The sequence below is a fragment of the Prinia subflava genome, chromosome 1 (assembly GCF_021018805.1).
Source record: "Prinia subflava isolate CZ2003 ecotype Zambia chromosome 1, Cam_Psub_1.2, whole genome shotgun sequence".
NCBI classification, from domain to species: Eukaryota; Metazoa; Chordata; class Aves; order Passeriformes; family Cisticolidae; genus Prinia; species Prinia subflava.
This window is the reverse complement of record NC_086247.1, coordinates 110,349,408-110,369,236: the sequence shown is the minus strand read 5'-3', so window position 1 is coordinate 110,369,236 and position 19,829 is coordinate 110,349,408. Positions and strand designations below refer to the sequence as shown.

At 41.7% G+C, this 19,829-nt stretch overlaps 1 protein-coding gene across 2 annotated transcripts in view; it reads left to right on the top strand.

Annotated features, from left to right (window-relative positions):
- DNAJC13 (DnaJ heat shock protein family (Hsp40) member C13) overlaps nucleotides 1-18,407 on the top strand; it is a 56,811-nt gene extending 38,404 nt beyond the window's left edge. For both annotated transcript variants that reach the window (XM_063407737.1, XM_063407728.1), the window contains 20 exons: nucleotides 560-744; nucleotides 2,165-2,239; nucleotides 2,451-2,570; nucleotides 3,843-4,022; nucleotides 4,364-4,531; nucleotides 5,167-5,280; nucleotides 5,619-5,735; nucleotides 6,267-6,444; nucleotides 7,511-7,602; nucleotides 7,955-8,054; nucleotides 8,934-9,008; nucleotides 9,163-9,275; nucleotides 9,738-9,907; nucleotides 10,275-10,317; nucleotides 11,237-11,410; nucleotides 12,376-12,555; nucleotides 12,806-12,946; nucleotides 13,375-13,518; nucleotides 14,320-14,419; nucleotides 17,566-18,407. In XM_063407737.1, coding sequence (XP_063263807.1) covers nucleotides 560-744; nucleotides 2,165-2,239; nucleotides 2,451-2,570; nucleotides 3,843-4,022; nucleotides 4,364-4,531; nucleotides 5,167-5,280; nucleotides 5,619-5,735; nucleotides 6,267-6,444; nucleotides 7,511-7,602; nucleotides 7,955-8,054; nucleotides 8,934-9,008; nucleotides 9,163-9,275; nucleotides 9,738-9,907; nucleotides 10,275-10,317; nucleotides 11,237-11,410; nucleotides 12,376-12,555; nucleotides 12,806-12,946; nucleotides 13,375-13,518; nucleotides 14,320-14,419; nucleotides 17,566-17,663 — 2,567 coding nt within the window. In that variant the 3' untranslated portion in view covers nucleotides 17,664-18,407. The remainder of the gene's footprint in view (nucleotides 1-559; nucleotides 745-2,164; nucleotides 2,240-2,450; nucleotides 2,571-3,842; nucleotides 4,023-4,363; nucleotides 4,532-5,166; nucleotides 5,281-5,618; nucleotides 5,736-6,266; nucleotides 6,445-7,510; nucleotides 7,603-7,954; nucleotides 8,055-8,933; nucleotides 9,009-9,162; nucleotides 9,276-9,737; nucleotides 9,908-10,274; nucleotides 10,318-11,236; nucleotides 11,411-12,375; nucleotides 12,556-12,805; nucleotides 12,947-13,374; nucleotides 13,519-14,319; nucleotides 14,420-17,565) is intronic.
- The last annotated feature ends 1,422 nt before the right edge of the window (nucleotides 18,408-19,829 follow it).

The following is a 19,829-nucleotide window of genomic DNA, read 5'->3' as shown; positions in this document are numbered from 1 at the left end:
AATCTTCCTCTGTACGGATAATTCCATCTATGCAGAAAAATCCTCGCTAGTACTCAATCACCCAGATGCTGATTATACATGAGATTACACTCCTCTGGCTATTAAAAATGAGCTATTCGTGCAGAAATGCTGACCAGTGTTAGAGTCCTTGGGTGAGTGTGCTGCAACACAACCTATGTCATTGCTCAGTTGGGAAAGAGGGATAGCTAGAACACCCTCACACTTGGCTCCAGCTACAGTCCTAGGCTGGTCCCTCTGGAGAGAGACAAGCATCGTTGGGAAGGCTCTGAGCTTAGGGGCTTACTGAGCTGGAGAATCAGCCTTTCTGATCTTAAATGAATTCTCTCTGTGAAGCTGTGTTAGCTTCTAGCATGAACAGTTCCATGTGATGAGGAGTTAAGATTGTGTGGACTGCTCAGTCTTGTTCCAGATTCCCGAGGTGTTGGCTTCCTTCCATAGTCCTTATATATCTGATATATCTCCCCCCAATAATTTTTTGGTGGTGTAAATTGCTTAGACTCTGCATATATGTAAATTTGGACATTTTTTCCTCTTTCAGATTTGAAACCTTACAAGTATGCAGGCTATCCTATGTTGATCAAGACCATTACCATTGAAACATCAGATGACCTTCTGTTTTCCAAAGAATCTCCACTGTTGCCTGCTGCTACAGAACTTGCTTTTCATACTGTCAGTTGTTCAGCATTAAATGCAGAAGAACTGAGGAGAGAAAGTGGAATTGAGGTAAATGTAAAGAAATGTGGTGAAATGCGTGCTTTTGGTCTAACTCTTCCATATCTAGAAATCTTAGATCCTCGATGCCTGGGAAATCAGATGTAATTGAGAATCACTTTTGGTCTTGAGACACCTGTTATTCTTAACATCTCAGATATTCTGGATACAGTAGGAGAAACATCTTGCAGAGTATACCCTTTTCTGGACCTAGGCTTGTCTGTTGAACTGGTTAAGCAAGCTACATATGAAGTTTCTCTACTCCTTTACAGAACTGCTGCAATTTTTATGTGAAAGAATAGATAAATGTGAACAAGTCACTTGAGCAGAAGGCCTTTTCACTGTACATACTACAATATTAGAACCATCTAGATTGGAAAAGATGTTGAAGATCATTGAGTCCAACTATTAATCCCAACACTGACAAGTCCCACTAAATCATGCCTTTTTAAATACCTTCAGGGACGGCACCTCAGCCACTTCCCTTGGCAGCCTGTTCTAGTGCTTGACCACCCTTTCAGTGAAGAAATTGCTCCTAATATCCAATCTAAACCTTCCCTGGTACAAAATTAAACATTTCCTCTTGTTGTGTCTCTTGTTTCTTAGGAGAAGAGACCAACACCAACCTTGCTGCAGCCTCCTTTCAGGTGCTTCTAGAGAGTGATAAGGTCTCTCCTGAGCCTTGTTTTCTCAAGGCTAAACAGTCCCTACTGCCTCAGCAGCTCCTTATCAGATTTGTACTCCAGACCCTTCCCCAGCTCTGTTGCCCTTCTCTGGACACGGTCCAGCACCTCAATGTATTTCTTGTAGAGAGGGGCAGAAAAATGAATACAGGTGCAGCCTCACCAGTGCTGAGTAGAGGGGGACAATCACTGCCCTGGCCCTGCTGGACACACTGTTGCTGACCCAGGCCAGGATGTCATTGCCCTTCTTGGCCTCCTGGGCTCACCCTGGCTCGTGTTCAGTGGCTGCTGAGCAGCACCCCCAGGTCCTTTTCTGCCCAGCAGCTTTCCAGCCACTCTGCCCTGTAGTACTACATGGGGCTGTTGTGACCCGAGTTCCAGACCCATCACTTGACCTTGTTGAACCTCATACAGTTGGCCTTGGCCCACTGGTCCAGCCTGTCCAGATGCCTCTGCAGAGCCTTCCTGCCCTCCAGCAGATCCACACTCCCACACAACTTAGTGTCATCTGCACTCTTACTGAGTTATTAGCTCACATGTGAGAAGACTGTCTGCTCTTAAAGCATCAAAGGTTGTTACTAGCACTCGCAAGGAATTTTGCACTACAAACCATTTATGCCAGCAGCAGATTTTTTGTCAAGTGTTTCCCTTCAGCCATCAAAAATTACTTTACCAGCTAATGCTTTGGCTTTGCATGCTTTTACCTCCTTTTGTTGTGACTGAACTTGTGCATCATCCAATCCTCACAGGTATTGCAAGAAGCATTTAATCGTTGTGTAGCAGTCTTGACTCGTTCTAGCAAGCCAGATGACATGTCTGTACAGGTGAGCTTAAAGCAGCAGCTGTAAGTGTATTTCATGTGTATTGTCTTCTCAGAAGACTGCATGGTGTATGTATATGCATAATATGATAATAAGCACAAATGTGTGTTTATATATAGTAAAAACATTGATCTAGTATTGTATACATTAAAAATAGAATTGTAAACATGCATTTTTCCTCCACTTGCCACAAATAAAATACTGTGTTTTGTAGGTATGTGGATACATAAGTAAGTGTTACAGTGTGGCAGCTCAGTTTGAGGAATGCAGAGAGAAGATTACAGAAATGCCTAACATAATTAAGGATCTCTGTAGACTACTGTATTATGGCAAGGTGAGTGCTCCTTTTCTTTGTCCAAATGGGTGTTTAACTGTTAAATGTTTAGGGGGATATTCTGCTTTTAGGGCAGATAACACAGTCATTGAATCATAGGATGGTTTGTGTTGGAAGAGACCTTAAGTTCATCTAATTCCAAACCCCCTGCCATGGGCAGGGACAACTTTCTCTAGACTGGGTTGCCTAGACCCACATCCAGCCTGGGGGGTCTTGAAGACTTGCAGTGATGGGGCATCCAGTGTCTCTGGGCAAACTGTTTCAGTGCCTCACCACCCTCACAGTAAAGAGTACTTCCTAATACCTGATCTAAATCTCTCTGTTTGAGGCCTTTTCCCCTTGTCCTGTCACTCCATACAGTTGTAAATAGTCCCTCTCCTTCTTTTGTGCAGGCTCCCCTCAGGTACATGAGGGCCACAGTTAGGTCACCTTGAAGCCTTCTCTTTTCCAGGCTGAATAAACCCAATTCCCTTAGCCTTTCCTCATTTTTGCTGTGACTGGTCAAACCCTTCTGTAAGATCCCTGCAGATTGTGAGACACAGTACTCAACTGCCTTGTTGCAACTCTTATGTTAGAATCCATTTAAACTGTAGACTTAAACTGCAGCCACTCGAAAGATTCAGCTACTTTTGCCTTTTAACTGACACATCAAGCAGCTTCACTTACTGTACCAAATCAGCAGATAAAAGTACTACAACTAGACCTTGCATAAGCAGATAGACTCTAAAGTCAGCATAAACTCTGGGAATGGTATTCAAGAAGTTCTCTTGCCATTTAGCTCTTTTGAACTTGCCTTGTTATAAAAATCCTTAATTTTGTCTGAATTAAGAAACAAAAGCTTGTCTTGAACTTTTCATGTGGGTGTGTAAAAACAGAAGATTAAAACTAGATTCTAGTAATTGACTATTGACCAGTATATGCTTGTGTGTTCTTTAGACCCTGCAGGACGCGTATATTGCCATAAAAACTCACCTGAGAATCTCCACTGCAGTTTTGCATTGTTTTTCCAGCAGATCATCAATGCTTGTTTCTAATCATATGAAATAACTGTTCACATACTCTTCCCTTTGAAAGATACTGACTAATTAGCCACGTTGTTGGTTACCAAGTACTTCAGCTGCAGAAATTATGTCCGCTTCAGGTTTCATCTCTGGGCTGCTTAGATAGTACTGCAGAATTAGCAAGTTTTGGCTTTTAAATCTTTGATATGGAAACCAGTTGGCATTCTTTGGTTACAGGTATTAAGGCAAACTTCTTTTTTTCTCCCCTCAGACCATACCACGAGTAGCTGCTTTAGGAGTAGAGTGTGTTAGTTCCTTTGCCTTAGATTACTGGCTACAAACACATTTGTTCCAAGCTGGAGTTCTGTGGTACTTACTGGGTTACCTCTTCAACTATGACTATACTCTGGAGGAGAGCGGGATTCAGAAAAGTGAAGATTCAAACCACCAGGTAATGTTGCCAAGGTGCTTTCAACAACCAGTGGCTGTGGTTTGCCATCTCTTACTAAGAGACCAAGTGTATTCAAATATTTGTTACAATCATTGAGTTGCATGAAGAGTAACATTAAAAGAGAGTTTTGGAAGGGGATTTTTGTATAGTGATGAATATTATTTGAGTTTGGTTTTTTGTTGTTGTTTTTTAAAGTGTTCAACTGTTAAAGCTGTGAAAACCCATGGTTTCTAATGGACTTCATGCAAGACACTTTTAATCTATAGCAAACAGTAAAAAAGTAAATTTTTGCTCTCAGAAGAAAGCTCTAGGTTTTCTCAAATTGTCTCTGTATTTTTCAGGAGGTAGCAAATAGCCTTGCTAAGCTGAGTCTGCTGGCCTTGAGTCGCCTTGGAGGGTATCTTTCTGACGAACAAGCTACCCCTGAAAACCCAACCATCAGGAAAAGCTTGGCTGGAATGCTGACACCCTACATTGCAAGGAAACTTGCTGTGGTCAGTCCTACCGAGGTGAGCATCTGTGGGCCAAAACCTTCTCTAGTGATTTATAAAAGGAGTAACTGGTCACTTCTGAAACACTGAACTCTTAAACCAACTTGATACTGAGAACAGCAGCGTGATTCTTATTTGCAGTTGAGGTAACTGCAGGGAAAAGAAACTGGTTCAGCCTCAAACACTATGGACAGGAACAGTGCTTTATAGAACATTATTTACAAAACAAATACAGGACCAAAAAAGTGGAGTTAATTGTTCAAGGCTTAAGGATATAATGATGATGGAGAGCAAAGGTTAAGCTTTTAACTCTTTAAAAGTGGTGCCAAGGAAGTCATCTGTAAAGAGGTACTGCAGGTAGTTGCTGCTCACTGTCAAAAGTGGATGGAGAATGTGAAGTAAGTGTGTTTCAGAGCAGAATAAAGAGAAAACTAAAATTTAGGTTGTTCTTTACATAACTTTGCATAACTTGCACATACTGTTTTGCTGCATGTTTTTCCAATATGGGAAATGTAACACTTTAAACTTGCGTGTGTAATTAGTCTAGCTGTTAATAAGATTGGATTGACTGATACCATAAACATGCTGATTACTGTGCACAGTGATTCAGAACTGTTGGAAATGTGTTACATGGTGTAAATTCCTTTTCTTAGACTCTGAAGATGCTTAACAGTAACACAGAGAACCCCTACTTGATCTGGAACAATGGGACACGAGCTGAATTACTTGAGTTTTTGGAATCTCAGCAAGAAAGCATGATTAAGAGAGTAAGATACTCTTTACTTAAAATCCCAGTACTATTTTTAAAAATACTCTTTCGTGTTTTCCTATATCCTCTTGGGATGCAGTTGTATGTATGGTTAATATAAGTCTCCGTTTTTGTCTACCTCAAAGTCACTTTCTTCATTCTGTAGTTTTTAAAAGAAAAGAAAACCCCTAAGATTTTGCTTGTTCATATTGTGTTATGTTTCAGTCTGAGCTTCTGACTTGCTGAAGCATTAAGTTTTCTGTACAAGTATTGTCTATTTGGTTATCGGATTATAGCTTTACGCTTTCTACAAGATTATTTTCTGTCTGAGCTTGTGCTGCTTATCTCTGCTTAAAGGGTGATTGTGACAAGAGCTATGGATCTGACTTCGTCTTCAGTGACCATGCAAAGGAACTTATTGTGGGGGAGATTTTTGTTAGAGTCTACAATGAGGTCCCTACCTTCCAGCTAGAGGTGAGATGTAGCTAAAAATCTTCCTGTAAAGCTAGTTGTTTGGAATGCTGCTTCTTCCTATTTAACTCTGTTATTGCAAACAGAATGGAGAAAATACAAAATGTTATGGACATTTCCTTCAAGATCAGCGTGTCATGAGAAAGCTCTTTGCTGGAGCAGAGTAAATTAAAGAACAAGTCTGTCATAAGATGTGTTCTTCAGATGTCTTAAGGACTTCTCTCTACAAGCTTGTGATGCAGGCACTTGCCTGGATTCAGTAATTCCAGATGGTGATTCTGCCTATTGGCTTTACAATCAATCTATATATGTGGGTAAACAGACACCTGTTGGAGTAGTGGCAGCTTTTTAAGTGTCAGTTTAGATAGAAATAGGGTTTAATGTGAACCAGCTGTTACAGAGCTGTTAAAGAGAAGTGTTGCCTGTCTGGAAGAAAGGAATATGTGAAATGTAGAAATGATTTGGATATGTTTTTTTCTACTGTGGGTACTGTTTCATCACACAACTCAACATGCTGTCATCTCTACTTCAAAGCTTCCTAAAGCATTTGCTGCAAGCCTCTTGGATTATGTGGGCTCACAAGCACAGTACCTTCATACGCTCATGGCAATAACTCAGACTGGGAAAGTGGAGTCCAATCAACATGGAGATCGCTTACGGAGAGTTGAAATGGCCCTGGAGGCTCTGAGAAACGTCATAAAACACAACCCAGGTAGGCTTAAAACTAAACTTCCCCAGTATACTCTTCTGTGGACGTTAAAAACTCTGAACCTCTGTAGTCCCTGTCTTCCAGTGAGAAGAAAGCTTTTTTTGCTTGCTGACAGAGTTTAACATTGTTGGTAAGCCATATAAGCTTGCTGGTTTTTTTCTTACCTGGAGAACACTGTCAGTAGATGTAGCAAAATTTTGGGTTAAATTGAAGTCTTATTTGTTTTTCTTTCTGTATCGTTAAGTTTTAGCTGTAGTTTGATCCTGCTGTTGCTAGGAAGACATAAACCTCTTGAAAGAAACTTTCTGTAATCCTTCAAAGAATCTTCAACTGATTTTTAAACCTCCTTGCATCAAAAAATCCTCATTGAACTGAGTACTGCTTGCTAGTAAACACCTAAATGGCACCTATGTTAGGGCTGTAGTAAAGCAAGAGGTAAAGGTGCTCTTGAGAGTGGACAGCAAAGTTTAATGAGCAGACATCAATGTACAGACTGGAAAAGCCTGAGGCAAATGATTGGGATATTTTCCTACTGCATTAGATGCTACTTCTAAAAGCAAACCATGTTACTATGGTGGTATCTAATAATAGCTGGTTAGGATGTTCTCTGTGTTTGCAATTGTGAACCTGAAGGCAGCTGTTCCTGCTGGAGATGGCAACCCTGCTCTAGCTGGGACATTGGGAAAGGGCAAGTGTATTTGAAGACAATAGGTTTTGATGGTCAATGATAAATAAAAATACGGAATTTGTTTAGTTGTTTTGTAAGAATGCAAGTAACTAGGTAGTCCAAGAACTACATCAGTTACTTTCCTTAGAGAGGGGACTTAGCCTCTGTTTTTGAAATATTGTTGACCTGAAATTCTGTGGGAACTATATTAATAGAGAGGAGTTCATATTTTTCTAACTCTGTAGCGGGTACTGTCCTGTATAAGCTGTTACAACTACTGTGGCAGACTACATACAGCTGTGTAGTCTTCAACACCTCTCTATAGTGAAATATGGGCATGGGAATTGGCCTTCAGTGAGTGCTTTGGCTGACATTGAGAGTAACTTATTTGGTCTCTTGCAGGTTCTGAGTGTGAATGCATAGGGCACTTTAAGTTGATATTCTCCCTTCTGCGTGTTCATGGAGCTGGCCTGGTGCAGCAATTGGCTCTGGAGGTAAAAAACCCAACCAACTAAAAAACAAACCAACCCCCACAAACTCCCAACCTCCCTGTCTGGAGGCTTTATATAATAACCATGAACCTGATTGTGTAGCTGTTAGAGTAGCATTTCAAATATACTGTGATTGGGATTCCAAGGTGTCAGTTCCTCCTTGGAGGAAAACGCAATACTTTCTGCCTGTGTCTTTGCATCCTTCTTGCCTGAAGAGACAAAATAATTTGGTGGCAGGAATAAGTATTGTAAATATCAGCTCTGTTGGCCAGTGAGTTGACTGACTTCAGTGAATTTTCTGAAAAGTGTCTGAATAGCTGAAATATAATCAAGTGCTGTTTCTGATCTTTTGCAGGTCGTGAACATAGTAACAAGTAATCAAGAATGTGTTAACAACATTGCTGAGGCAATGGTTCTTGCTAACTTACTGGCACTCCTGCATTCCTTACCTTCAAGTAGGTACCATAGGATTCTCCATCTTGCAAGGCAAAGGGTTTCTAAATCAGAAATTTATAAGAGTGAAATTAGCACTGAGTTTTAGGTTAAAATGATCTAGTTAGCTTTATAGGATATAGAGCCTGGGTTATGAAGAGAAACTACAGTAAGAACACCTGTACATTGGAACAAAGCTTTCCTCAGGCTTCCCAGCTCTTGCTGTGCTCCATTCCAGTTGCTCAGCTATTAATGAGAGCAGTAATGACAATACTGCAGTACATCCTCAGTGAAACATGGTGTTTCTATGCCCAGCCCTAATAACGTTCTTCAGCTATCAGTTATTTCCCTGCTAGATAAGAAAAGCAGAGCTACTAAACAGGAACCACCAGTTTTTTTAAAGATGACAGGAAGCAAGAATAGAAATAGATAGTTTTTTAAACAAATGCAAAATGTAGATCATCTGTCATCACACAGGCCCTGTGATATGCTGCTAAGTCACTTCTGTCTGCTGATTTAAACACTAGTGACTGTCATATCCAAAGCTAACAAGGATGGTTTACACAAATGTTGTGCATGACCAAATTTTTGTCTTAAATGTGTGACCTGAATAACATGAATTGCAGGTACTCTGATTACTTCTGAATTGTATAGTGCTCCATTGACAAATTATTCCTGGGAATTTAACTAATTAGCATCTAATTAGGAAGTTATGCTGTATTGGAATGTGTGATTGATTTGGCATTCCTTAACTAATGTAGTATAGCCAGAAATCCCTCAGCTTGTAATTGTCTGAAGGTTTATTGCAGTTTTGATACAGTTTTCTGTTAAGATCAGTTATATTTATCTTTGTTTATTCATTCTCTGTGAAGCAAAGTTCTTAAAGCTCTTTATTTTGGCAGGTCGGCAGCTTGTCCTTGAAACTTTGTATGCTCTGACATCTAGCACAAAAATAATTAAAGAGGCCATGGCAAAAGGTACAGTACTACACTGAAAGCAAATGTTTCTGCAGCAATGGACTTAAAGGGGATAGAATGGCCACTCTTCCCTTTAAAATAAAGTGTGGAATTGGAGAATTTCTACTACTTGTGACCAGAAAAAAAATGAATGCTCCCTATCTCTTTGTTACAGGTGCTTTAATCTACTTACTAGATATGTTTTGCAACTCAACTCATCCACAGGTCCGAGCACAAACAGCAGAGCTTTTTGCCAAAATGACTGCAGATAAGCTGGTGGGTCCAAAGGTAAGAATCTTAACAGCTAGTGTGGGAACTCTTTCTTGATATTACCTACATCTCTCTAAAGATGAGCAAAAAAACCCTCTTCTGTATCTGAAATATTCATGTATGGAGAAATCAGGCTTTTTCAAAATAATTTAATTTTTAATCTGTGAGCAGACTTCTAGAAGCTGTTATACAGTAAATCCTTATATATCTTCATACTGACATACTGTACTGTATGTACAGTTACTTGTATAAGCAGTTTGGTTTCCATTTGTAATGACTTTGACAGAAGAGACCTGGACTTCAGTGTCACTGGCTATTGCCATTTGAATTGATGGCACTGTTCTATTTTGTGGGCTAGCACTAGACAATTGCAGCATTAAGGACAGCTGGACATTGTGGAGTTTTCTATTTCTGTCCATTTGTCCTGTCAGTTGGTTTGTCGTAGATACACTAAATGTCATTTATGTTCATTCCTTCTAGGTTAGAATCACACTAATGAAATTTTTACCTGGAGTCTTCATGGATGCCATGAGAGACAACCCTGAAGCTGCTGTTCATATCTTTGAGGGAACCCATGAAAATCCAGAATTAATTTGGAATGACAGCTCCAGGGAGAGAGTATCAACAACAGTTCGAGAAATGATGCTTGAGTATGTGGAAACCTTCCGACTCAGTTATCTTTAACTGAGACTCTTAGTGGCAATAAATCAGAGTTACTGTAGAAGAACTGTGAGACAGAGCTCTGCCTGTGAAAAGTAGAATTCTTGCAAGCCAGATGTCAGTGAAAGAAACTTGTTCACTGTTTGTGTACTGTACCTGTAAGTCAGTGATGCAGGTGCAGTTTTGTGTACAGTCCAGGTCTTTGCTCACTGCTGCAGGATTTGGAAGGATACAGTGGGGGTAGAATGGGGCTTAGAAACTGGAGCTGCTTCACAATGATGGAGGGAGACTGAGGTGTCAAGTAGAGAAGACAACTGCTTCTTTTACTGTGCATTAAAACTTACTTTCTTTTTAAAGGCACTTTAAACTTCAGAGGGACAACCCTGACACTAACTGGAAGGTAAAAGTATATTCTTTCTGCTTTGAGTGTCTCCAGGGAGGCTTGATAATGGATGCATGTATTGGACTCTAACAGTCCTTTCTCTTAAAGTACTAACAGGAATTCACTGCTGTGCTGTGAACATAGCTGTTCATAACTGAAAACATAACTGGTTTAATGTTGATGCTTTTGTTACTGCTTGCACCTTGAAATTAGACACACACCTGTAAAACCACTGTCAGCATACTGTGAATGTTCTGATAGTTCAGGCCATTCTAAAACTCATCAAAATTCAGCAGCAAAGGAGAAAACTGGTTTGCCAGAAAAAGTCCTGTGACTACATAGCCATAGTAAACTTGCTCTTGGTAAATGCGAAGTAACTTTAGTAAGTCACTGGGTCTCAAAAAATATTTGAGTCCTTAGCCATTCCCTCACATCAGGCTCATCAGTGAGGTGTTTCAGTATGTAGTGATTCCCAGTATCTGCAAAAAGCTAGACATGACTTCCTCCCAGCAGTCCTCTAGTTCAACATTAAACCAGTTTCTGAACACATCATGATGTCTGTTTTGATCCAGATGAAAACTGGAATTTCCCCTAGACTGATGGTGAGAAACCTTTCCCTGAAGTGTGCAAGGAAGGAAAGGGCTGTTGCATCATCAGCCTTGTTGCTGGAGCTTCCCTTGAGCTAGGGTTTGCCACTGTTGCAGTAGGTTCAGTTACTTGTGTTCTTTGAAAGAAAAGTTCACTGTGGTGGTACTGCCTGCACTGCCCTGTTCTTTCTTCTGTCACTTCTTACCTCTCGTTCTTTCAAGATGAAGGGTTTATCGCTCTTGCACAGCTCTGTTTTGGAGAATACAGTTAGTGATCCTGACCACTTAGAGAAATCGTTTTAGATCTCTCAAATACCCTTGTCAGTAACTTCTGCTTTACAATTCAACAGCTGCCTGAAGACTTTGCTGTGGTGTATGGTGAGGCAGAAGGTGAACTTTCAGTGGGGGGAGTCTTCCTCAGGATTTTTATTGCCCAGCCGGCCTGGGTTTTACGGAAACCAAGAGAATTTCTCATTGCACTGTTGGAAAAGTTTACTGAACTACTGGAGAAAAATAACCCCCATGTAAGATGATTTTTTTCTGGTTCTATGCTTTGAATTTGTTTAGCATTCTTAAGTTTTTTAGTCTTTTGTGTCTGATTAACTTAGAACCTCATACTTTCTTCCCATTATAAATGGAGTTTTCTGTCTGCCTTCTGACTCTGTAAAAGTGTGTTGATATGTTTAGGCAACTTCTGAACATGAGTCAAGGTTTTTAAAAGTCCCTGAAGCCATAGAATTAGCTTCAGTTAAGTCTTAGACACTTACTTAGTGCTAGAGATGAGGCTTAACAAATGAAGTGTCTTTTAATTATTCCATGACTGGCCAACCTAAAAAAATGGTACTTGTTCTACACCACCTAAAAATTTCTGCTCTTGAGACTTCTGTTGTCCTTCTGCCACACTAATGTCCCACTCTGGTAAAATCGTGACCTCCAGAAGGCTGCCATCTAGCAGTTAGTGTAATGAGTACAGCAGATGTGTTACAGTTTGAAAATTAATTTTTAAACAGTGTTCAGACAGATTCTGTGTTAGACTTGCAGGATGGAAACTAACTAGGATGCTGAATAAAACAGGCATCTTTATTGCAAAAATGTGACAGCAGTTTGCAGAGGCATGCAGAATACACAAGGTGTGACAAGTGCTTCTGCACAGGCTGCAGAATCCTTTAGGAATTCAGGTGGTCAGTGAGCATCCATGCTCTCCATGCTTCCACCAAGCAACTTAGCCAGATACTGGATTCTCAAGATGCTGGAAATAGTGCTTAGGAATTCCCATGTGATCTGTGTTTTTGGATCTAGGGAATGTTTGCCACTATTGGAGCTGATAATCATGTTCTTAACTTGTTGTTTTAGCAGTTTGAGAGCAAAGTGATATAAAAGCATTAGGGAAAAAAAATTATAATGCAAAGCAAGTGAGAAATGTTATTATTATGAAGATATAAAAGGGTTTACTGAGTTACACTTTCTGTTGATTTTCAATTTTCTGCAGGGGGAAACTTTAGAAACCATTACCACAGCAACTGTGTGCCTGTTCAGTGCCCAGCCTCAGCTAGCTGATCAAGTTCCTCCTCTTGGTCATCTTCACAAGATAATCCAGGCTATGAATCACAAGAACAATGCCATTCCTAAAAGTGCAATTCGTGTCATGCACATATTGTCAGACAATGAGGTACTGAATCATTCAAGTGCTTGAGGGGAGACAAGCAGAGCTGGGATTATTTGTATTGTTTAGTGGTGTTCCTAAAGGGGCATTATTCTAACTATAAATACTGTGTAGCAGGTGAGTAGGGACCTGTAGCTAATTAATGGAGAATTGTTAGATTAAACACTGAGAAATCCATGGTGTTGGCTGACCGTGTCTGCAATAAGCATTATTCTTGGCATAAAAAAAAGGCCTCAGGATGTTTATCTCTCTACAGCTTTGTGTTAGAGCGATGGCATCACTGGAGACCATTGGCCCTCTCATGAATGGAATGAAAAAGAGATCAGATGTAGTTGGGATAGCCTGTGAAACACTGAATCGAATGTTTCAGAAGGAACAAACTGACTTGGTAGCCCAAGTAAGTAGAACATTCTCAGACTGTAAAAATGTGGTATATTTAAACTGCTCAACTTAAATGCCATCTGGGAAGCCTCCTGGGCACTTTACTAAGGCGTCTTTCTTGTTGGAAAAGTTTTTTATTGAAAATGCAAACCTGTTCAAGGATGTTACCTCAGCATCGAAGCTTAGTGCACAGGGTGGTGTTTTTTCCACTGAGAAAGTGTAGTGAATGCCAGCTAACTCAACTGAGTTTACACCTAGATAGAGCAGAATTGCTGGACAGTGTCTTTGCTTTCTCTTGCTTGTATTCATACAGCTCAGGATTCATCTTGGCATGTGTAGGAATAGCTGTTGGCACTTCTGGTTCACACTAATGCTAGTGATAGAAAAAATCTGTATGGAACTTCCTGGTCCGTGTTAAGACAACTCATTTGAGTATGTTAACAGGCTTTGAAAGCAGATTTGGTCCCTTACCTTCTCAAGCTGCTTGAAGGGGTTGGTCTTGAGAACCTGGAAAGCCCATCTGCAACCAAAGCTCAGATTGTCAAGACTCTGAAATCCATGTCTCGCAGCCTGCAGTATGGGGAGCAGGTGAGTGCTCACAAGTCTTATCTGGGCCTCAGCACTTGGTAGGCCAAGCTCCAAACATCCCTTGTTTAATCTTCTGGCCATCATGTGTATCATCTCACCTAAAATGTTAACATTCTGCAACTGCAAAACGATTATGGTTTGTACTTTCTTCATCTCTTGCTTGTTGGAGAAGTCATTGGCTCAATGCATGTGAAGAGCACCAATAACCAAGACAAATCCCAAGTGCAGAAATGTTCTATGAGCTGGTTAGCTTTAACTGGCAACTCTTCAGAACTTGTGTAATAAGTGTATGTGTATACACTTGTGTATGTAATAAATAACAAATGTAAATTTTTCTTCTGTTTCCTGAATAAATATGTAACTGCAGCAGCTTTGGATGCAGCTTGGATGTATATCTAAGTAAATTTGTCCCAGTAACTGTGCTAGTTCTTAATGCCTTTCTCTTACCCTTTTGTTGAAAGCTTTCCAAAGGGGAGGAAATTTGGAATAGGTCTTTCTTCCAAGTAGTCCTTGAAAGTAGACCTAGAAAGTCCTTGCTCCAGTATAGGAAAAGTCCTCTTTTCCCTCAGCTGTCAGTGAGTGGCAAGGGCTGCTTCTAGGGTTGCTTTTCCCTGTCACCTTTCTGGGGAACAAAGGATGAGGTCGAGCTATGAAGTAGCTTCTTTGGAGCATTGTGTTCAGCTGCACAGTCCACATGGAAAAGCCAGTCTCTTCAGAATGGTTTGGCAATAGAAAATGGGATTGTTTGCCTAGAACATGACAAATGGCACTTACTCACTGTTATCTCTTCAAATACTGTAGGTAAATGAAATTCTGTCCCGTTCTTCTGTGTGGAGTGCCTTCAAGGATCAGAAACACGACTTGTTCATTTCTGATACACAGACATCAGGATACCTCACAGGTTAGCAACTCTTTCCTGTTTCTGTCCTGAATTGTTACTTAATAGTCACACTGGACTCTGGAGTTACTGTTTATCCCCAGGATCTAGTGCCATCATGTGGTTTGAACATTCAGCACTGTAAAAATACAGTAAGTTTTTAAAACATTTACTAAGAGGTAAACTTCTTGCTGGTTGAGAATATATTTCTCTGCACAGTCTTTGCTGTACATACTAAGCAACAGAATCTGGACACTGGCAAGACTTGCAAGTACTCTGTAGTGACAAAGCAGAGGTGTAATTGAAATTGATGAATGATAGAAGCTTTGCATGCTTTCTCAGGATCAGTCTACTTCAGTTCTATAACCAAGTTTGTCCACAGTTGGAGGGCTGTGTAAACTGCCTTCAGAATCACTCAGACTGTCTGTACTGTTGGCTGTGTGAATTAACACAGCTTTAGTGTTAGGCAGGCAGTTGTGTTCCAGCCAGAATCAGTGGCCTGCCAGGATGGCCTCCTGCTTGCATGTGGAGCTTGCAGCATAGACTTCACTGCAGCAGTGGTGCACCTTGGGTGCGTCCCCTCCTGGTGCCACCAAGGTTGAAATGGCCCCCCAGAGGCACCCCAGCCCCACTGGTAGTGAGGAAGAGCATTTTAGCTCTGTGTGCTGTGCACTGTGTGCACACCAAGGTTAGCAGCTGATGGGAACTTCCTTGCATGGTGCACACATAATCCCAGATCAGTTATGTCACTGCAAATCAAGTCCTGTTCTTCTTCACTGGAGCAGCACTTGACAGACACAGTATCACAGTCCAAAACATCATTATCACATCAAATATTTTCAGATGTAGCAGGTAATGACATTGCAGCAAACTGTCTAAAGCAACACATGATGCAAACATCCTCAGTAGCTTTCAGCTGAACAAACTCTTGGTCTTAAAAGCTTTGCCCCACAGGTGAGTTTAAGTCCTTTGTGACAAGCCAATGTGGACACAGCCATGTGCCACATGGAACTTTCTCATCTAACCCAGTACAGGAATCTTGGTAAAGCTTTAGAGCATAACTGAACTAATGAGGTATAAATCAGATGGCCAAAGCTTTTCCTGCAAGATACTAGAATGTATTTGGAGAAAATGAAGCAAGAGCCTTTCAAGTCAGGAACTACACCTTCTAGAAGTAGTTGCTTATATTTTGAGAATAGGTATTGCACTTGATGCATTTTTTACACACAGGACTGTGTGCTTTAGCTCTGAACAGAAGTTTTCTGGTTTTGTACTGTTTAATGCCAGTTTGACAAAGAACACTGGAACTGATTCAGTTTGTACTGAATTTCCTTGGTATTTCATAAATACTATGAATTTGGAAAAGGGAAGAAAATGCTGACTGATTATTGGCCAGGAAATGAAACTATACCAGATGTGGTCAGGCTTGAGACTGGGGGCAATACAGTTTTCCAGTTGCCTTAAGGCCTGTGCTGCTTTTAAATTGCCTAATGTTTAAGTGCTTGCCAATGTAGAATGAAGGTGCTGTACAAATGCAAAGTTTAGATGGAAACCAAGCTTTACTTTTAACCTCTCTTATCTTGTATTCTGCCTTATGTCTTGCTTCAAATTGCTTTGCTATTTGCACTTCCCTTGAAACTTCCCTTGCTTATTTCTCTTCCCTCAGGTGTCTCTTCTCCTTCCCTTCTAACTGGCAGCAGTCCCCTTCACCTGAGAAGTGGGCTTTAGATCTGCTGTGTCAGGCAGCTTGCTAACTTCTGTGTAGCTCTCTAAAGCAGGTAGATACCACCTCGCAGAACGCACGCTGCGCTCGCTGCATTCCGAGTCACAGATGCATGTCCCAGAGCTGTCCACATGCGTGGGCCCAAAGCGCCCAACACCGACACACTTGCCCTGCCTCCCTCGGGCACACAGGAGCACACACTGACAACTGCACGGGGTGGTGCTTGCTGGTACTGCACAGGAACTCAACTCCAGAACTGTTAGGAATCCTCCATAATGGAAGAGCCTGAGGCACAAGATTAACTGTGGGGAATTTTGGCACTAGGAACAGTGGGTGTGACGCCCGGCAGGTTCCACGGATGGGCTGGCAAAGAGAGGTCCCCTCCCGCAGTCAGAGAGCTTTTTATTGCCAGAGGCACTGCTTGCTTTGCCCTCTGCCCGCAGGAGTGGTGTGGGACTGTTTGCAGGGAGACAAACCACGCTCTGATGGTCTGGCCCTGGGCTGAAGGGTGAGAAAGGAGGGTGGGACAGGAAGGAATAGTAAATTTGGGAGAACTCAGTGAGGACAGCTTAAAGGGGAAGAGTAAAGGAAGATGAGATGTGATGAATATTGGCAGTGTGGGCTGGAGGTCTAAGACCAAATCAGTCACTGTATTTGTGCAGGAACATGTTGTGAGTAATCAGTCACTAATATGATAAAAATTACTGTTAAGACACCTCATGCTGCAACCTAAGTTTTTATTGCATTTGTTGAAAGTTTCTATGTGACTAAATTTTTAATTCCAGGCATTGAGGGAGAGAGGCTTTGCCTGCAGTGCAAAACTGATTGCCCCTATAGTAATCAATATGGAAACTTAGTAATGGTGTGAGCCCCACATCTCCAGTATAGAATTTGTGTATCCCGAGAATGCTGTCACTTTATTCCAACTGAAGGCACAAAATGCTGGCTAGACAAGCTTTAGGCAGTTCTGCTTCTTCATGGGGCAGCCCATTGTGCTTCCTGGAACTGTACAGCTGGGAAAAACCTTTACAACACTGAAAAGGTACACAAGGAGCCGAATAGTGGAACACATGACTAAACTCACTTTGAGTCCATGGCAGGGCCTTTCTTTAGCAAAAGAAGGCCATCTCCACTTTACTGCTGCTTCCATGATGGAAGGTGATGCAGCTGGTTGGGGTTCCTTTTAACTTATTTGGACTATCAGAATAAAAAAAACTGAGCAAGCCCAAAAATGGCTCCCACAAGCTATTCCACTTGGTAGACTATGAAGTCTTAGTTTCCAGCATTCCTAGATTTTAAAGAATCTAAAGAAAAACTGTTAAATGTTCTTGTGTAAGGTGTCTGGTTGACTTAGATGATGCCTCTTAGCGTTACCAGAGGGAATAAAGCTGTTCAGTCACCCAACCGAAGGAAAACTAATCATCAGTATTTATTTTCCTCCTGAAAGGCCCTGGAGTTGCTGGTTACCTCACTGCAGGGACGACGTCATCCGTAATGCCCAACGTACCACCCCCGGTAGACAACGAAGTGGGAGATGTCAGCTAAGGACTGGAAATGCTTGTGGAAGAGACAAAGGCAGACTGGCCAGTGACGAGGAACAGCACTTTCCTCCAATACATTGAAGTGAACTTACTGCCTTGCCCGGTGTTTATGACAGTGTTATTCCTTTTTTCTATGACTTTTTTTTTCTAGGAAAAGTCAGTGATTCTAACTACCACACTGTAACACAAGAAAGCACTCTGCGGATCAGCTGAAATGGGTACACAAGAATTTTTTCTTGTTGTACATAAGCACATTTTGTTCCTTTATATTTGTTTACAAGACTGTGAATCAAACTTTCCTAGTTTTTATATTTTATGAATTAGCATGACTGGAGTTGAGCTACAGTCTAGAGGAATTGGGCTAAAATAACTTTGACCTCACCGACCCTGCTAAAAGGGCATCCCTTCATTTCTCAGTCTGATGTGATCACTTCCCTTGAACATGACCTGAAAGGGTTTGTCCCTGCACCAGTTCACTCATGTCCTTAATCATTAACATTATCTTCTTCCTCGGATCAAACAGCATTAGACATTTGTATGTATAACTGGCTTGACCAAAATGACAAAGCTTCAGCAAAAAACCTTAAAAAGTTGACATGTTATGTAAGAAATTAGTGTAATTGTGAAATGTTCTATACATTATCCAGTATATAAAAACTTTCTATATTGAGTGTACATTATACAGATCATTCATATGTACATAGACTTTTAAAATAAAGGGAATTAAGAGCCTTGTTAATGAGATAAAGGTGGTGTTCTTGTCTAGCTGTTTTTTGAAAGTGTGAGAAATTAAGGCAGTCAGAGACCCTAATTGGAACGTGGCTAAATCTGATCCTGGGCGTTCTTGGTTGAAAAAACACTTTGTGCAGGTTATGACAGCCTAGAGCAGAACTCCTGAACCACATGTAGTAGAACAGTGCAGGTGGTTTTGTATTTGAAGTGCATTTCAGCCACTGACCTGCTGACACTCTCAACTTCCCAGAAAACATTCTTGGCAGGAAGCAAGAGGAAATTAAATGGAAATATGAATGGAAATGTAAACAAGAATTACTGCTTTCTCAAAAGAGGTCATAATTTTGGTTTTAAGTATAATGAGTTAAGGAACTACATGGAATGCTTCCAGTTCTAGGTACTCTGCTGCTCTTTCCAGATGGTGTCCGGGGAAAGAGAGGACGTCCCCAGGGGGACAGGGTCTTTTCTCAGGACTTCTGAGGGTGGGGCAAGCTGGCACCCAGCCAATGGGGTCAGAAAGGGAAGGAAGGGTCAGACTACATGACACGAGCTCCAGGGGTCCCTGAGGGGGGAGAAACCATTCCCACAGGGGAATGTAACACTAAGTGACCACTGCAGCTGTAGCTGGACACTCTTCAGATGAGCACTCAGCTCTGAGCTCAAGGACAGAACTGGCACAGCCTCATCCTGAGGACTGAGCCAAGCACAATGTTCTCCCCAGGCTGCAACAGGAAGGAGCTTGGAGTGGGGGGGCTTGTTCATGCAGATAGTAAACCCTTGTGTCCTTAACTTCATTGCCCTTAAGTTACCAGTCCTGTGTAAGTTGAACAGTGATTATCCTAACTCCAGGAAGTAGAGCTGCCAGTGGTGCAGTGTGCTGTGATCTGCCTGGTTCTGTTCCTGCACAGTCAAGTTCTCTTGCAGTAGCTCAGATCAGAGGGGATTGGAACAGGAGCAGAACTGAGCAACTCTGACCACTGAGAACTTCATACAGCTGTACTGGGCATAAATGCCAGAGCCTGGTCTGGTAGCAGCGGAGGCCATGACCTGCACCCTGACCCTGCTGCTGCCAGCCAAACATCAGCTCCTTAGGGAGGAAGGTGCCACCTGAGCTTAGGCATGTTTAAGAAAGGGTGGGAGCAGCTGGAAGCATGAGGAGGCTTGTGAGGGTGCACAAAAGGGACATCTATAAGGGAAAAGGGTGGTGGAGATCCATTTGGAGAAGCACTGCAGAGTAATTAGCAAGCAGTAGCAAACAAACTGCTACACCTGACCCCAGCCTTCTGTGCTGCCCTGAGCCTCACTTGAGGGGAGCTGGGGCCTGGACTGAATGTAGTCTCAGTGACAAGGAAGGCAGCTGAGAGAAGGAACTGAGGAGCAGAGAGGGCTGGACTGCAGCTGAGCTGTGGAGAAGAAAAAGCAAGGTACTACCTCCAGT